This window comes from Pectinophora gossypiella, chromosome 1 (genome assembly GCF_024362695.1).
Source record: "Pectinophora gossypiella chromosome 1, ilPecGoss1.1, whole genome shotgun sequence".
Lineage (NCBI taxonomy): Eukaryota > Metazoa > Arthropoda > Insecta > Lepidoptera > Gelechiidae > Pectinophora > Pectinophora gossypiella.
Window position 1 is genome coordinate 14,701,769 of NC_065404.1, and position 19,252 is coordinate 14,721,020.

General features: G+C 37.6%; 2 protein-coding genes across 2 annotated transcripts in view; both read left to right on the forward strand.

Annotated features, from left to right (window-relative positions):
* Positions 1 to 682: 682 nt before the first annotated feature.
* LOC126370667 (uncharacterized) lies at positions 683 to 3,555 on the forward strand. The gene is made up of 5 exons (XM_050015651.1): positions 683 to 1,200; positions 1,609 to 1,735; positions 2,234 to 2,415; positions 2,667 to 2,789; positions 3,289 to 3,555. The coding sequence occupies exons 1-5, from the start codon at positions 753 to 755 to the stop codon at positions 3,420 to 3,422; spliced, it is 1,014 nt and encodes a 337-aa protein (XP_049871608.1). The 5' UTR covers positions 683 to 752; the 3' UTR covers positions 3,423 to 3,555.
* Positions 3,556 to 10,711: 7,156 nt separating this feature from the next.
* The window catches only part of LOC126370237 (uncharacterized), a 565,986-nt gene continuing 557,445 nt past the window's right edge, over positions 10,712 to 19,252 (forward strand). The window contains exon 1 of the mRNA XM_050015052.1: positions 10,712 to 11,536. Coding sequence (XP_049871009.1) covers positions 11,168 to 11,536 — 369 coding nt within the window. The 5' untranslated portion in view covers positions 10,712 to 11,167. The remainder of the gene's footprint in view (positions 11,537 to 19,252) is intronic.

A 19,252-nucleotide genomic window follows, 5' to 3' on the forward strand; every position in this document is an offset into this window, starting at 1 on the left:
GAGGCCGTGCGACTTGATAGTCAATGGGAACGCATATCATGCAAGTTTTGTGTACCAGAGAATACCATTCCTTACAAAGTACAAACTTTGAAAGGATGCTAAGGAGAGCTAAAAATCGTGACGTAGGTACCTACTTAAATAGGTGGTCGTAATTTATGTAATCATAAAGGAAGCGAGCATGGATCGAGATTAATTTATCACAGTGCCAAAAGTATTTATGTAATAAGTACCTATATATCTCTATTCAAAGGCGGAGCACAGGAGTCCTAGTACGGCTTTGAAATATACTACTCTGGGCGCCATCCCGCTCGCGTCAGACAGAGTACTGCGGGGCGGAAGGTAAGAGGGAAACCACTGCCCTATTTTTCCCTAAAAAGTAGCACTAAACCTACAATTAGTGATAATGAATTTACGTAATATAGGGCCATGCTTGCGCAACTTTTTAAACACATACCTACTTAAAGATAATTCTAACACGCGTTTCATTAATTACCTATTTAATAGACGTGTATCACCGTGTATGTGTAGTATTTATTTTCAAATATTTCTAATCTAATATAGTTCAACAAATGCCTCACATAAACTTATTTTAACAACAATTTGCGGTATTTTTATAAAGTAGCATAATGTTGTTTGTACCGTACTATATAAGTATTTGCATAAATGGTAAATTTCATTGAATCGATTTTACTAAAACGTTACTATAATTTATTTTGTTTTCCTCCAAATTAAAACAAAAATAAACATAAATAATGCTTTTTATAAAACTTGGTTTTCTTATGTTTTTATATCAAGTTAACGCGCGCATACCGGACATGGGTCCAGAAAAGGTGTATTTCAACTTGGAAGAAGCAGAAGAATTATTCAAAGACTTCATTGAGAAATTTGACAAGTATTATGATAAAGAAGAGTATGCAGCACGTCTTGAAGTGTTCAAAGATAATTTGCATGACATAAACAAAAGAAACGAAGAACACGAGGCTGTTTTTGGTATAACAGAGTTCGCTGATTTGACAGACGAAGAATTTCTAAATAGACATACTGGATTCAAACCTTGGTCAGATGTTAATGATACTGAAGCGTTGGAATTGGATTCAGATCTCGATGTTCCTAGTGCTTGGGATTGGCGACAGAAAGGTGTGGTTGGGGATATTAAGAATCAAGGAAGCTGTTCATCTTGTTGGGCATTTAGTGCTGTGGGTAAGAATAACAAAACTCTTACATCGAACCTCTCTCATACATATTTCACACTTAAAGATCATCGACAATGCAAACAAATGTTTAATTTTTCGCGTTGGCCAGGTAAGGGAAACGCTCTGATTGGCTCTTTGGAGATCCTAAACACTATATAGAGATCACTACTAGTCGAAGGTCACCAGTGGTATCGTATATTTGATCTCATTGCTACATTACAATATGTTACTATAATTTTGATCAGATTTGATATCAATTCCGTTTATCTCTTACTAGACGTCTCCGATATTGTCCGCATCCCTATAATATTATTACGCAGAGTCACAGATAATCAGCACATCCACTTTTGATTTGAAATTATAAGATGGAATTATGATGTTTTTAGTTATACAATTAACCTTACTTTGATTACAGCTGTAATCGAATCACAGTATGCGATGAAACATAATAAACTTCGCTCGCTCTCCGATCAACAGATGGTTGATTGTTTTGCCGATGGTGGTGGCTGCAAAACTGGCAGCTGGCCTCATTTAGCTTTCAAGTAAATATTAAAACGCATTACATACAGACAGATATCCGCAATATTAAAATATTTTTTATTTAAGACATTGTCAAAATCACTTCGTGAAACGGTAACCTTATTTAGTAAGGACATTGCAGGTTTGAAACACCTGGTTGTCCAAAAAAGTAAGACTCTTCTTTTTTTTCGTTGATCATCTTTGTTGGTCTCGGGCTAGTTGCCCAAAACACTTCTACCAACTCGCACTGGAACAGCTTGTTGGAGTATTCTCTATAGTCACTTCGGTTGATCGAGAAGAATCATGTGCCCAGCTCTGAGTCATAGGATATATTATGTGGTATGGCTGCGGGCTATGTTTTTAGGCCTGACATATTCTATACCTAAGATCAGCCACGTACTCCATAAAAATTCTGGTTGTTACAGTTTGAGCATGAGGAAATCCTCATTCTCAAATCCTACTCCAGCAAAGATGTTACATGTACCTACAAACGATATCTCAGTTTACCTTCTTCTTCACAGTGAAGCAGCCCGTGTTGGTGGTTACATGTCATCTGCTGACTATCCTTACACAGGTCAGCAAGGCAAATGTGCCTTCAGTAAAGATAAAGTGGTTACTAAGGTCCTACCAGGAAAATCTTCCAAAAACAACAATGAAGAGGAAATGAAAAAATTGGTTCAAAGTTTTGGACCTATTTCCGTTGGTAATTACTTCTTTATTTACCTACTAGTATAAGACGTTTGTATGACCAATGTCGGAATATTTAAGGGGTTTGGATGGCCACTGGGCCAAGGTGGCAGCTTAGAGTTCGCAAACCGGAGGTCCTGGATTCGATTCATAACTTAGATAGAACACTCGGGACGGGATGCCTCAAGCAATTGCTTGTTTGATAATTAATTAATCCAGCACCGTAGACCTGTAATACAAGTTGTTGTACTTTTTTATGTCCTACAGCTGTATATTCATCTGGTGGGGGTTTTAAGGCGTATAAAAAAGGAGTAGCAACTGCTAACAGCCTCAGCTGCAGCAAAAATAATCGAGCGGATCATGCTGTTGCCATTGTTGGCTATGGAGTTGGTGAGATTTCATAAATTCTTCTTTAAATATGTGACTTCGATTGTTAATGACCTGCCGATCCCAGATAGAAGGGAAAAGGTGCAGGGGAAAGTCAATACTTAATACTTATTCAAATAAAAGAAAAGACTGAAGTTTCTTTATGTAAGGAGGTCAAGAAACTTGCTATCATCAGCAAATCTGAAAAGAGCGCCACAAACAAGAAATTGGCTCTTAAGATTTGAATGAATGCATGGATTTTCCGGTGAGACCAACTTATGCTGGAAAATCTAACAACAGCTAGCACGCCAGTAGCCTTACGTGTTCGCACGAGACGAATTCGTACGACACCGCGTCCAAAGTGTTACACATTTAGAAAAAAATATGAATCAATTCTTTTTATTATTTATTTATTTAACTGTTACACAGAACATAATATACTTAAAAACAATTAGACTAACACAAGACAGACAAACGGTTCAGCTTATTTCTAGTAGAAATTTGTTACTATCTTTTTTTTTAGAAAATGGCGTCGATTATTGGATAATCAAGAACTCCTATGGCAAAAAATGGGGCGAGCAGGGTTTCATGAAACTTGAACGAGGAAAGAATGCCTGTCAGATTGCTAGTTACGTAGCTTACGCGTCAGTACCGTAATAAAAAAGTACTATTTTTTTGTTTAAACGTCTACAAAGTAAATCGTAATATACCCAAAGACCCATATACTTTGTTGTAATATATAAGTAATCTGAAATAAAAATCGGGTGCAAATCTAGCCCTCAAAACGAAACCTTTTACTTTTTGAAACTACCCCCAATCGATAGAGAAATAATTTCGCATCAGAACGAAGTAGGTAACAAGTTGGGAAGCTGCCACGCCTCGTCATACCATCTGCGGAGTATCCCACGGAAGTGAGATTTCTGCGGCTGATTTATGGCTGAAAACGCCCGGACCCGATTCCTCATCTGACTGCTTTAGTTTATTTACCTTACTGCATTTTTATATAGAGCCTATCCATGTACTCATATTTCGTACGACGTTATTATTTTATTTTTTTGAGTAACAAACAGTTACATAAAGTGATCAATTTTAAAGCCTATCTGGCTACGACGTAGACCTGATCTTGATTGTTCAGAAAATAACAATGGGTAGATATGTACTATCCGCTAGGTTTGGAGAATTTACCTTTGCCTAAACATTTAAACACGTAATTTAAAACGAGAAACCAATTTCAAAGCAAAATTTGCCCATAAATAGCCCCAAGCTTTTCAATTCAAATTGCTGTTGACACAGGAGGCACCATTTTTCTTCACCCCTTTTCATGTAAATAGGTATATTACGGGTTAACTTGTTTAACCGCCAAGATATAACACCAGTGTCAGAGCTAAGAAGAGAGATCAGTTTTCTTTATAATATAATATTTTTTTGGCGTGACTTATTGTATATTTTCCGCATATGGCTTCTACTTGGCCGGAAACAGCATTTAATAAGGCCACCTTTTGTACCATTTGTTTTTTATATTATTTGTGCTGTATCTACTCATTTTGTTGTAATTGTCTAGGGCGGCGAAGCCGCAGGGAGGGAGCGTTTGAATAGAAACGTTACTTCACATGATTACATGGATTTATTTCGATTGTAATATCAACAGAAAATTAATGTGCCACGTCTAGTGTTGGGTTCTTACCCGGAAAATTCCCGCGTTTTGGGAATTTTCCCAATTCTGAGGGAAAAAACCCGAAAAATTCCCATTTCAAGGGAAAATATTTTTTATCGCATATATTTGTATTAAAAGTAAGGATTTCCAACAAAGACCATTTAAATATAATGTATGCCTACTTATGCCCAATTTATCTTCTGTCGTAGTGTCGTATGAACTCTTAAAAAACTTAAAGGAGATCATCGGATTTCGGCCCAGAAGTTAAAGTGCCGGCCAAAAAATAATTTTGCTATATTCCGTTAGATCTTATCCATATGAGCATTTATTACTATGGCACCAAAGCTGTAGGGTCAATATCTTCGGTTATATTCGATTTTAAAAAACTGTATTTTTCATACATTTTTGGTGAAAATGTAAAGTGCCGGCCAAGTAACAATAATGATATTATACTTAGAACTTATCCGTCTGAGCATTTATTACTATGGCACCAAAGCTGTAGGGTCAATAATTAATAAAAAAAACTGAATTTTCATACATTTTTGGTGAAAATGTGAAGTGCCGGCCATGAAACAATATTTGTATATCCCGTTAGAACTTATCCATTTGACCATTTATTATTAGGGCACCAAACGTCATTGACCATTATTTTGACTTTTGTTGGACTTTACGTTATAGTTTCTGTGTGAAAAGTGCCGGTCAGCAAAAAACACATGTCAAAGCTATCGAGAAGATACCTGTAAACATTATTCACTATGACAAAAACATGTATTTTGACCATTAATTGTTTGGCTTTTGTTGGATTTAAAAAAAACTTGATTTTTGATTCATTTTGTATAAAAATAAAATATAACAGGCGCGTTATTTAAAGGATCGTCAGAATGTTTATTACTATGGCATTAAACGACTATGACCAATATTATGAACTTAATTCGATTTTCCAAAAATCAAAAAAAAAGTTTTATCTAGTGATAATGGAACTATCTTGCTAAAGGCGTAATATGGTGGTCGTCTTTTGAAAAATAGGTTTGCGTTTGACCACTACCTTACCTGATGGTGATACACGCTTAAGAAACTACTTTTTTAAAAGAAAAGTGTATACAAGGAATAAACAGTGGGGTGATAGAGGTACCTACTATGTTATCGGCCGAGTAGCACCAGGACATTGTGATAGGCATACTTGCAAAGTACAACTACCCGACTCCTGTTTTCCCTAACAGATACTTCAGACGTCATGCCAAAATACGAGTTTCGTCACTAGATGGCAAGCTTATCTTTGGAGGGTGGTAATCATTTACGGTCAAGGTGAATCAATACCATAATTCAACCTAAACTTAGGCCGTAACGTTGAGTCGAATGCAAAAACAACAGCCAACGTCATATCTAAAATCAGATAGTATTAATATAGAAGTTCACCTAACAACACACAAAACAAAAACACAAAGTATTTATCTGACTAATAACTAGTCATTGGGAAAGCTCTGCTTGTTGTCATTGTTAAAATGTATAAAAAAAAGTTTTTTTAAAAAGTCCAATAAAAGCCAAAGTCGACATTTGGTAGTATAGTAAAAATACGTCGTTCAAGTCGTTTACCAAAAGATTTGACTTATTTTGTTTCGCTGGCTGACATTTTCCCATTTGAACCAAAACGGAAAGAGAGACGAATAAAAAGTCAAGATAACGGTCAAAAATGTTTTGCGCCAGAATATTAAATGTTCTAAAGGTCCTTTGTAATCCGCCGTACCGCATTTTTTACCCAAAGCACTTTATTTTCATACAAAATAAATAAGAAATCAAGATTTTTAAAATACACTAAAAGCCAAACTAATGGTCATACAAGTTTGGCGCTATAGAAAAAAATGTTAACAGACATCTACTCGATACTCTCAACATGATATTTTTGCTGGTCGGCATTTTTCATATTTAAACTAAAACGTAAATTCCAATAAAAGTCAAAATAATGGTCATAGATGTTTGGTGTTATTAAAAAATATTGAGAAGCAACTATTAGACAGATTCGACGTATTTTTTTCGATGGCCGGCATTTTAACATATTAACCAAAACTGAAAGTCCAAATAATGGTCATAGAAGTTTGGCGCCATACTAATAAATGTTCTAACGGTCCTTTGTAATACGCCTGTATACCTCTTTTTCCCAACGGACATAATATTATTTTTTACAAAATGTATGAAAAGTCGAGATTTTTAAAATCCAATTAAAGCCAAACTAATGGTCATACACGTCTGGTGTCATAGTAAAAAATGTTCAGAACAATCTACTCGAAAGGTTTGACACATTTTTTTTCTCTGACCGGCACTTTCAAATTTGGGCCGGCCAAAGTATGGAAAGCAGATGATCTCCTTTGTAATATATTTTGAATGGAATTTTCGATTTTAATAATTCCATGCAAAGATATCTACATATTATAGGATATATAGGATGCTTTTGGCACGAGAGAATGTCATCATCGAGGAGCAACATGGTTTTGTGCAAGAAATTGGGAGGCACGAATACCTACAGATATTATTTACTTGGACTATGAAAAAGCTTTTGATCGAGTTCCTGTCACACCATTGATTGCTAAATTAGAGCCCTTTGGAATCAGAGGCAATGTCGTGAAGTGTATTGAAGACTTCCTGTCAAATCGCACATTCTCTGTGCGCATCGGAGAATCATACTCTGTTCCCAGAAAAGTCCTCAGCGGTGTGCCGCAGGGATCGGTGTTAGGACCTATTTTATTCAGTATCTACCTTACAGATCTTAAACATGGTATCATGTCTGATATATCACTCTTTGCAGATGACACGAAAATAACGGGGAATCCACTTATTAGCCATAATATAATCCAAGATGATCTTGATAGAGTAATTGCTTGGACCCGAGATTGGCTAATCACATTAAACGTAGACAAATGCACTGTGTTGCATGTTGGCAGTAACCACCCCACGTTGAGTTACACCATTGACTCAAAACCTCTCGAGTGTGTTAAAAAACAAAAGGACCTTGGCATAACGATAACACATAATCTAAAGTGGGACGAACACATTATTGGAATCACTAAGAAGGATAACTCCCTCTTATACATAAATAGAAAAGCTTTTTATCATATAGATACGGAATTGTTTCTTAGGCTTTACAAAACTTACTTACGTCAGACCGCTGTTAGAACATGGGTTTCAAATATGGAGACTTTACTATCGGAAGGACATTGCACTACTAGAGAGAGTCCAAAGAAGAACAACAAAGATGGTGACAGTACTGGCTGGCCGGAATGGACCTTAGCGGGGGCCGCAGGACTCTCACCTCTGGCTTGCCTTCATTGGCCAGCCAGAGTGGGGCGTTAGAGCTATACGCTCGCAGGGTGGAAGTGAAAGATGCATAAGTCGCGAGTTGGTAAGGCGGGTGAACCGCCTCGCAGAAAGCGGTGTACACCTCTTGACACGCTGAGATGCTCACAACCATGTTGCTGCCTTGCCGTCCAGTCGCGTCGGCGTCAGCTAGATAGGTGGCCCAACCAGTGAGTGACGAGTCACCGCCTACCCAATGTATCTCTGTTATTAACATTGGTCGAGCAGGCGCCATAGTCCCCCATAGCCCCAGTATATAGGTTCACTAACCCCCAACCCAATAGCCCAGTTCCTTTTGTTCCCAAAATCTGCAATAGTCCTACACGAACCAGGGATTGTCTTTGGGTGCACTCCCATAGTGCATACAGGGATAATCGCCGGTTGGTGTCACAACACATTTACAGTAAATTGTCTTAAGGGGCCTCTACGTGTTGGCTTCGGCCCCACGCACGCCTTCCAAAAGTCCGGGACTCCATGACAGACCCGACCCGAGACATGGAAACGACATACAAATAATAATAAGATTAAAAATAATTAAATAAAAAATATTTTCCCATGATTCGGGAATTTTTCGGGTGTTTATTTTATTTTCCCATATTTTCCCGATATTTTTTCTTTCCCACCCAATTTTTTCTTTCCCTGCCCATCACTAGCCACGTCGAGTGCAATTGACGAAAGCAGAGAGCCTGTCAGTGTTGCATGACGTAAAAATATGACACATGTTATAGAATAAATTCCTAGGTATAGAACGGCAACTCTCCGCCCCGCACTAATTCGTGTCGGCCGCCATCATCACCCCTCTGGGTCTTATTTTAGTCTTAAATGACCGTAAGCCGCTAAGGAGTAAGGGGGAGACCGCGGACTGTCTGTCTCGCCAGCACTAACGCGTCAGACGGCACACAGTAAAAATGTATTGTCATTTTCGTATGGAGTGTCGGGTGTGGCTTTTATTCCTTTTGCGCAATAAAGTGTTATAATAATAATTATTACTAGCTTTTGCCCGCGACTTCGTCCGCGTGGCGTGTTATAAAAGAGAGATATTTTTCATACAAAAGGATTTTCCCGCTAATTCCCATTCCCGTGGGAATTTCGGGAATTCCTTTCTTAGTGCACCTCTACGGTGCCTAAGCTACGTCCCGTCCAAATTTCAAGTGCCTACGTTTAGCCGTTTAGGCTGTGCGTTGATATGTCAGTCAGTTTCTCCTTTTATATATTTAGATTATACCTACCTAGACCTAGGCACTCGATACGCAAATTTAGTTCTTAACGTGTACCACAGACAGTCCGTTGCGATAATTATGTTTTTTTTTATCTTCTGGCACAGCAAAAACTGATGAGTCAGATTCAGTTGTTTTACGAACCTACGATACTGTAAATATATTTTGAGACGACGATTCTTCTTCTGCTGCGAAAACAGTGAATATTTTTGTTAACAGAAACCTTTTAATTTCGTTGATTGTGTTTTGGTATCATTTGGATGCGGTGAAAGTTGAATAGAAATAAGCACCTATTAAATATTCATTTTGGTTAGGACTTAACTTGGTACCTAACAGTGAATTATATTTGAAAATTTAGGTGTTTTTTTGTTTTGGTGTTCCCCGAAGGGCAAAGCAAAGGGAACTATGCCCATACAGCCATGTCTTACGTATTTTTTTTCTTGATGATTAATGAAATGATGAAAGGTGATGATGATGAAACCTAAGCCCCCACCCTCGGAGTAGACTCCTACTCCGAACCCCAAACGAATTAACTCAAAAGTCCGCATAAACTTTTGAGTTATGAAGCGGCTTCCCGGCACGAAGCGAAAATAGGCAGATACACTTTGTTTATTGAATACTCCAATATAATAACACTCGCGAATGTCTTCCGACTAACTTAATGCGATCATTAACCACAAAACACCACTTCGTATTAATTATTTAGATTACTCAATGAAGAAAGCAACTGTCCCGTTCCCGTTTCCCGCCGAAAAGCCTTTTTTGTTTTGGTGTTCCCCGAAGGGCAAAGCAAAGGGAACTATGCCCATACAGCCATGTCTTATATATTTTTGTTTCTTGATGATGATTAATGAAATGATGAAAGGTGATGACGATGAATGATGAAACCTAAGCCCCACCCTCGGAGCAGACTCCTACTCCGAACCCCAAGCGAATTAACTCAAAAGTTATCTTTCGAGTTTTATAGCGGCTTGTTGGCACGATTCGAAAATAGATAGGTACAGTTTGTTTATTGAATATTCCGATATATAGAATAACTATTGCGAATGTTTTTTGACTAACTTAATGCGATCATTAACCACGTACCACCTCTTTTAATTAGGTATTTAGATTGTTCAATGAAGAAAGCAACCGTACAGTTCCCGTTCCCGCCAAAAAGTCCCTTAAATAATTAACTAATACATTATTAACTTTATTACAGTATTATCTTATAAACTAATAATATTATAATATAATTTTTTCTACTCCTCTACTTTAATCTGGCATTTAAATAACCAAAAAGTCTAATATAAGTACATACATAATTAAACTCTTTGAAAAAGTGTACGCTCTATGGCCTATAAAAGCATTGTTTACAAAGTGTAACTGTACTATAATGTCGCCAAAAAAGCATTGTTGTTGTTTTTTTTTTTGACCTGGAAACTGGCAACTTTACTTTGTTTGGTGCCATAGATATACTATAAAAAAAAAAGTATACATTTGCCGCCATTTTCCCGCGCGTTGGAAAATAATTTTTATAAATAAAATTTTTCTTTGTATAATTTTTGTTTCATTTAAAATTACGTCGTCGTAGAAAAAGTATTGTATGCAACGTTGTATAACTAGGTCAAAAAATGCTCGTGGCGTCTCTTACTTATTGCGATGTTCGCCAAGGCTCACATCGCAACTCACGCCACTCGCATTTTTTGACCCTTCTTATACAACTGTTGCATAAAATACTATAACCCACTTCTGAAATATTCTGAAATATTCTTTTTATGTAGCGTATAACATGCTTCATAAACGTAATTTGTCGCTTTATGACAGATCGAACAGCTGTTTTTGGCGGTTCGGTACCTATCAGTGTGTGCTTCCTCGTGAAAGCGCGTATATTTTAACCTAAAAGTGTCGGTCTTTTGTTTATTTTTCATCATTGAAATCAGTTTTAATGTGTTAAACATTGTGTCTTCGTGTTATAATTCATAATACATTCATGAAAACAAACTTTGTAGAGTGCCGCGTGTAGTTTTAGTAAATTCTTATCCATTTTGTGTGTTGTGTGTTTACATTATAGTTTTGTTTAATTTTTGACTAATCTTCTTATTATTCTATTAGTGTAATTTTAAATTTTGAATTATTATTGTTTTAGTAACCTTAAGTCTTAAAAAAATTGACATCAATATCTCTTAGCTACTAAAAATTAAATGCTAAAATTCATAAAATCTCTGTTTAAATTTCCGACCGCTTCGAATTTCGAACGCATTGCAAACAGGTTTGCCTTTTTAAAACTTGTTAAAATGGAAGGCCAAGGGGTGAAAACCAAACCTGAGGTCTTAGATTTACAACCGGCTAAAAAATTAAAACTCTCTGATGAGAGTGGAAACTCTTTAGTGAAACGTACTGTGGGTACTATGTGTGGGGCTTGGAGGCCTGAAGAGGAAGACGGAGGCATGGTACTTGTTTTTGAAACGAGAAAACCGTGCCTAAGTCCTGACCCAACCAACGAGAGTGACTTCCCGGAGAATATTGCTGATTTCTGGGTGGCGAGTGGGCAGAGCGACGATGAGATACAGGTATTTGTAGTAATTAATTTATTTACATAAAATACTTTTCGAATTAAATTAATGATAAATAAAGCATTGATTTGCCAAGAATGCCAAAGATATCTGATCTATAGAATAATCTTGTTTACTGCATACTAGCGCCATCTATGAGTAAAATACTTTTACTACTACAAACCTGTGCTCAAGCTATTTCTAAGTAAACGTTGCCAACGAACGTCGTCGTACTATTGTAAATGTTAAGATGGCGCCACTACGTGCTCAGTAGACAGGATTTTAAATAGTTCGTTTAAAATCCGTTAGATGAGTACGGGTACGTATAAAAACTGTGTTCCCGGTCTGAATGTAGTAAATTATGATGTATAGATGGCGCCACTATGCAAGATTGGAGCGCGTAATACAAACGTTAATCATTGAATATTCAATGAAATACCTACTTTATTGTATTTATTTTTGGCGCCAATGAAAATTTACATTAGTTACTTCTGTTAGTATATACCTACTTTAAAATTTTGGACTGAAATTAACTAATCACTAGGCTTTAACGTTCGAGACACCGTGTTTTATAAGTTTTGGGAGTAAATAAATATTACATTCTGTGTAGGCACCTTGATTTATTTCAATGCTTTCGACTAGGCAACGAAACAATCAAAACCTGAGAATTTAACTGGAGTCTTTTAGTAAAAGTAAGGTCCCGGCTATCAGCCGTAAAACACCTCCACCAACCCGCATTGGAGCAGCGTGGTGGAGTATGCTTCGTACCCCCTCCGGTTGATTGAGGGGAGGCCTGTGCCCAGCAGTGGGACGTATATAGGCTGTTTATGTTATGTTCTTTTAGTTCAAAATGCGACTAGCCAGGGCACCTGGTTACAACACTATCTATCGGAAGTCAGCGCTGATATAAATAGGTATTTACTATTAAACAGAACGTCTAGTTCAGTACAATAGTGATTATTTGATTATGTTTCAATAGGTATACCTCGGTAATGTTGTACAATAGCTTCCATGCGTGATGGAGTTTATATCTGTCAAATCAAAGTTCAGAAGCCAGTGTTGTGGCGTTCACAAGCATAGTGACGTATCAGTCGAGTTTCTCACAAGTAAATTATAAATGGTGTGAGAGATTTTATATGTATGTATAAAACTACAATTGGCTACTTGACAGTTATCATCATCCCATTAACGTCCCTACTGCTGGGGCACGGGCCTTCCCTATGGATGGATAGGGAGAGATCGGGCCTTAAACCACCACGCGGGCCCAGTGCGGATTGATGGTTATTAACGACTGCTAATGCAGCCGGGACCAACGGCTTAACGTTCCGAAGCACAGAGGAGCTCGAGATGAAAACTTTTTTTTGTGGTCACCCATCCTATGACCGGCCTTTGCTAAAGTTGCTTAACCTCAACAATAGCAGACCGAGCGCGTGTTTACCGCTGCGCCACCGAGCTCCTCTAGACAGTAGTAACAATAAAATCTGAAATAATGTCGGATAAGGTACTTTAATTAAAATCTTTTTTAAACATTTTATTTTTACAAAATAAGAATTCGATTTTTTATCTGTGTATTACCCGAAAAACGGGCGGCCATGATTGAGCTTCGTGAGACGTCACATAGGTATCGCAATAAACAAAAACTATCTGTCAGGTTTTAAGTTTGACTGTTTGACAGTTTTTTTGTTATAACAGGAATAAAATAAGCCTTTATAATTTTTAAAATACTAATCCGAAAGCTGTTAAGTAGTCAATTCATTATACATATACCTATATGTAGCTAAATAATATATTATGCAAGTTGTCTAAAATGCTAAAAGCCCGCTGTGCGATCAGCGTGGAGTCCCATAAGGGTGATAATGGCTACCCCGCAGGGAGCATATGGGAAAATGAATCTCGTTTCTCTTTACCTATTTGTATTGCTAACGTTCAATGCAAGTACCGGGTGAGAACTCTCAGCGCTCCCCATTTGTCCGGCCAAGTAGTTAATTTAAAAAAAATCTACAAAATAGTACTTAATTATAACGCTCGATTAATTCTAACCCAAACGATAGAAGAACACCCTCCTCTCTTCCATCATGTGGGTTGTGAGGTGGATCACCAACCTCATCAACCCTGGTGTCAGGGTTTCTATTGAACCGCTATTGAACACCAGGGTTGATGAGGTTGGTAATCCATCTCACATCCCACACGATAGAAGAAGAATCCTCTTTTTTGCTTTGTCGCACTCGGATAAAAAGTGTTTTCTCATGGACATAGGTGACACCTTAATAAACATTGGTAAAAACCATTTTCTAATTATGGACTTCTTAAAGTCTGCTAAGTAAGCCCTTATAAGAGATTGTTGATAAAAACGGGCATACATCATTGTTAAATAAGTACATAATTTTAAAATGAAGTATTAGCATAGAATAATGAATTTAGTAACGGTCAATTCTCACAAAAAGAAAATTTTAATCGAAAAAAAAAATATGACTCTGACGGGACTTGAAACCGCAGCTCTTGTCAAGCCAGGTGTCTTTGGATCTAATGTATCGTCATTAAGCCGACGCCAGTTCAATTCTCATCTAGGCATTTTTTTTGTTATACGCTACGAATAAATTTTACAGTTGCTTACTACTTACCTTAGGACAGAAGGCAAGAAGGAAACCACTGCTTTATTTTCCCCTAAAAAGTAGCATGGAGAATGCTACATCGACAAGAGCGTGACTCTTATATTAATGACGATGAGCCTGGAAAGTCGCTCATTCTGACCTCAACCCTATCCAAGGTTATAGAATACATTCTCTCTCTCTCTATTTAAGAACACACATATAGAATACATTAGGCATTCAATTCTAGATAACCACCGGATTTATTCGTAGGTTAAAAAATGAATTGAAACAAATGCTTTAAAAACACCCAAAAATGACGCCAAGAAATCCGAACTAAATTTTAAGAAATAGTTACAGTCTTACGTCAGAATTCGTCAGAATTACGTTCGAATCCGAACGAAATCCATTGAATTTTCATGTCATTTTCACTATTACACTTGCAGACGTCGAGTGGTAAAACATTTCATGCAAATGTAATTTGGATTTGGAATTCCTGAGTGAAATGGCAGTGGAGAGGTTCAATATGATTGTCGGAGCGGTTCAGCTCGTTAGAAAGAATGTTAGGGTTCCGCTGGATAAATGAGTGATACCAAAATATTATTATCTTAAGTGACTAATGATTTATACGAAAACATCGTGAACAAAATTCCCGAGAAATACGATACCTCCGAAACGCTAAAGGTTACAAAATCTAACCTGTACGGTCACGAGTACTAATATGTATACTCTTTGAAACCATGTCACATTAACTTTTTTTGACAAATTAAACCGTAAGTCTCATTAAATGTCCAATATGATAGTGCGGCAGGGTTCTAAAGTGAGTACATGATATTGCTCATGACTGTACTTATTGGGCTGGCTTTCCCTTCGCGAGTTGGAAGGTCAGACAGGCAGTCGCATCTGTAAGAAAATCGGACCTGTCAAATCATCAGGGTAGATAAGCTGACCTCGTACAAAACGGGACTGTTGTACTCATTAAAGATGATTATTAAAAGAAAACCTTCATTCGCGAGTAAATTTTTAATTGTGTAAAATGTGCCCAGAAAGTTGACTACAAAATTTTGTCCCTACTTTGTTTGCATAATAAATTACAAGTCATTTAATAACTAAAGGAACACATTAAATACCAGACATCATTAATCTTACAATAAGTTTTTTTTTATGAAGTAAGCTTTATAATGACCGTTAAATTTATTTTCTGACAAATCCAAAATATTTCTAGGCATTTAAATACTTAGTACTATTTCAATGAATGTTTATCTTGTAGCTATTCCATTACCTACAGTTCTTTATCATTAAGAATTTAGGCTACGGAACCACTTAAATAACAAGTTTTTCACGCTTGAACCCTCCCTGCACTGCATTAAATTGTATAGAGACTTCAAAATCACAGAATTTTCTAAGGTTTTGTTTGATTTTCTACTGAATGTCTGATTGTTGACATCATTTGCATTGATTTACCTTGCTAGTTTATTTTGGAGTCCATTAAGCGAAGTTCTGACAGCTTAGTGTTATTGAAAGCTTATAACAGAAGTACATCCATCGCAAGAAGAACTAAGTACCCACACGTCACCGAGCTTTCTGTTAGACCAACGTGATACGTGATGAGCCGTATCGCCGTCTATAATGGTCGAGCCAACTGTGTTGGTGAAAATTGCACTTAAAACTAAGATAAGAACTACATAAACTCACGCCTATTTCCCACCGGGGTAAGCAGAGACTATAGAATTCCATTTGCTTCGATCCTGACACACTTCTCTTGCTTCCTCCACATTCATCAATCGCTTCATACACGCACGCCGGCTCAGAGTAGATCGTATTAAACCTTTTCTAAGGACATCTCCAATTTGGTCAATGTAAGTCCATGGGTCCATGGAAAACTAAGATTATTGTTGTTATAAATGTGAAAAGCCTTTCTGGGATAACTAGTATTCGGTCTTCTTCTCTCGCGAGTTGTGAGGTCAGTGACGGACCTTACAACCCTGGTTTTAGGGTTATTACACGCGAAAGGCCCCTATCATAGCCCGTCTAACGACTGCATTCTTACGTAAACAGTAGCTGGACTCGACTGCTTGACATGCCCTCCAAAGCACAGATCATCTTATTATCGGATAACCGGGTGATCAGCCTGTAATGTTCCTACCAAACCACGTATCACGAAGTTTTTTATTCGCCGCCGTATTCGAACCCGGGACCTCCATTGGCTCAACCACTGGACCACGGAAGCCAATAGGTAGTGATACTTACAAATCGTCAACTAGTACTTTTATATCAAACGTCAAAGTTGTTGTTTGGAAACGATGATGTTCTATTCTATGTTTTTTTTTGTTCTATGTATTCAAAAAGGAAACTAATTTGACAGAAAGCTAATAGAAATTCTAAAGTAATTTCTACGGAACATCACCCTTTAAATTCTATAGCAATTTCCTAAAATTAACCCCAAAATTCTTGTACTTGTAAGTCACAGGAATTAGCCGGTTCTCTTTTATCACACACTTAGAAGTAATGTCTTTCTAAAATGAGTTCAAGTTCCTCAAAAAGACAATGTGGCAGATTCTTTGCAAGTTGTTTGGAAGAATTTATTGAGTTTCACTTGGTATGCTGAATTTTCGGGCCCATTTTGTTCGGTCGTTGTTCCTTTGCTAGCAAAAGGCGATTTAAATATTCGCTATCATAACGTGTGTCCATTTTCTATTTCTTCCAGTAAATAAAAGCGTATATACCGCGCGGTGTCAGGTTCCGGGGATTCACGAATTGTCACGTGACCTTGAACGTTTGAATAGATTGTCATGTTATTCGCGAACGTTTTGAACTGGAGAGTCAAGCGACTTGCGTCAATATTCCTTAGGTCTAACAGAGCAATGAATGTTTAGCAGACAAACCTTACGTACAATCACAGACCGTACACTCTATACAAAAAACTCGTTCTTCTATAGTGCAATCTAACGCTTAAATGTGAGCGAGACATACACACAATTTTCACACATTACGGCCATTAAACTAAAGTAAGTTAGCCAGCGGGGAGGTAAGGTAAATCTAGCTCGGCACCGATACGAATTGGTGCGGGGCGGGGAGTGTCCGTTTTATATTTTTGTTCTATGGTAGAGTCACACACCAGACACTTCATACAAACAACCTCGTTTTACACAGACACAGACATTGATGTTATCGTACACGCGCATCTGTGTGTGTGACGTCTGACGCTAGACGATTGTAGGCTAAATTGTGTCCGAGAGGAGGTGAGGTAAACCTAGCTCATACGCTGGTGGGGAGCGGAGAAATGCAGTTCTATACGTAGTATTATTCCTTATTCTATCGTAGAGTGTAGCTTTTTATATATAACGAACTCCGGCCAAGTAGTTAATTCCGGCCGAGTAGTTAATTCCGCGTGATTGTTTAAGGCCCGATCTATCCTATCCATCCATAGGGAAGGCCCGTGCCCCAGCAGTGGGGACGTTAATGGGCTGATGATGATGATGATGATGAGTTAATTCCGGCAAAGTGGTTGATGCCATCTTCGGCAAATCTACAATAAGTCACGTCAAAAAAAAATATATAACGAATTTTAGTGGATTAAGAAGACATTGATTTAATTATGCACACAGGGTAAGGTTGGCAAGTGTAGCAAATCTACAGTAAGTGAAGTTAAAGAAAAAATGGTCAAAAATATGTTTCAGTGACGTAGTTTTAGGACTCGCTTTATCGCCTGAAAGGAGACTACTGCTTTTGTATTGAAGAAAGGAATTCATACCTTTATTATAAATTTTACTTACGCATTCCAGCTTAAACATTTTAGTCTTGCTTGAAGGTTACTGATGTTGTATTTGTATTATTTAAAATTATTATTTCATGTCCGTTACCCTCTACACCGGTTCCCAGGTGGCATAGCCGAGCTGCATTGTGTGACGGATGCGGCAGAGACTTGGTTGAGGGAGCTTAAGCTTAAGTTGAGAACGCTATAATTATACATACATACATACACAAAGTCACGCCCATTTCCAACCGGGGTAAGCGGAGACTATGGAATTCCATTTGCTTCGATCCTGAGACACTTCTTTTGCTTCCTCCACATTCATCAATCGATTCATACACGCACGGCGGTTCAGAGTAGATCGTACTGAACCTTTTCTAAGGACATCTTCAATTTGGTCGTCGTATTATGTTACGTATAAGTGTAAAACATAATAAAAAACACAATCATTTCATTGACTTCGCTTGACATTTTTTATAATGGGTCCAATGTATTTTTTTTTTTGACGTGACTTATTGTAGATTTGCCGCAGATGGCATTAACTACTTGGCCGGACAAATGGGGAGCGCTGAAGGCTCTCACCCGGTACAACGTTTAAGACAACAGGCCTGAGGGTGCCCAGTTGGCCGCGAACCTCGGCTCAGGGTGTCGTCTGAGAGGAAAAATATTTGAAAGAATTAATCGACCCTAGTGGGTCGATAGCGATAAGCGCTGAATGAGGGAAATCGTCGACCACGCCGGCGGGGTCGGTATCGGGGGGTCCAATGTAATCAGAGTATGTTTATAATATGAATATCTGTCCTGTTGTCATTCTAATTATATTACGATTTAAGGTGTATAAGTAAGTACAATGTTTATTTTTCATAAGGACCCAAAAAAAAAATTGGTACAATAAAAACCTCACAAAACCAATTCCTCTTGCTTGTGGGAGTGAAGTTCGCTTAAAATTATTAAGTATGTTTTAAAATACTTACAGTTAACTTATAGTTAAGAGATCTTTTGCATAAGATGTTTAAATAGACAAGTTTAAATTACTGAATTAGTGACACCGTAACGAATACTGAGGGGGATGATTCAGACCATGATTCTGAGTTAAAATCAAGTGGAATTTTCAGTCGGAAAATTCATGAAACTTTTTGTTTTTTTTTTTAAGTTATTTTCTGTTCCATACTTTTGCGACGGAAAATTCCACTTGATATCATCTCAGAATCATGGTCTCAATCATCCCTCAAAGTTTTCGTTACGATGTCACTAACACCCTCTGTTGGATATATTTGAATCATCATCATCAATTTAAGAGCCACGCTCTTGTCGGTGCAGCATTTCTGTATAATACTCTCCATGCTACTTTTTTAGGGAAAAATAGGGCAGTGGTTTCCCTCTTACCTTCCG

Coding starts and splice junctions, on each gene's coding strand:
- LOC126370667 (XM_050015651.1), top strand. CDS start 753: ATGCTTTTTATAAAACTTGGTTTTCTTATGTTTTTATATCAAGTTAAC. Junction 2,416..2,666: donor TTTTGGACCTATTTCCGTTG/GTAATTACTTCT, acceptor TATGTCCTACAG/CTGTATATTCATCTGGTGGG. Junction 2,790..3,288: donor CATTGTTGGCTATGGAGTTG/GTGAGATTTCAT, acceptor CTTTTTTTTTAG/AAAATGGCGTCGATTATTGG.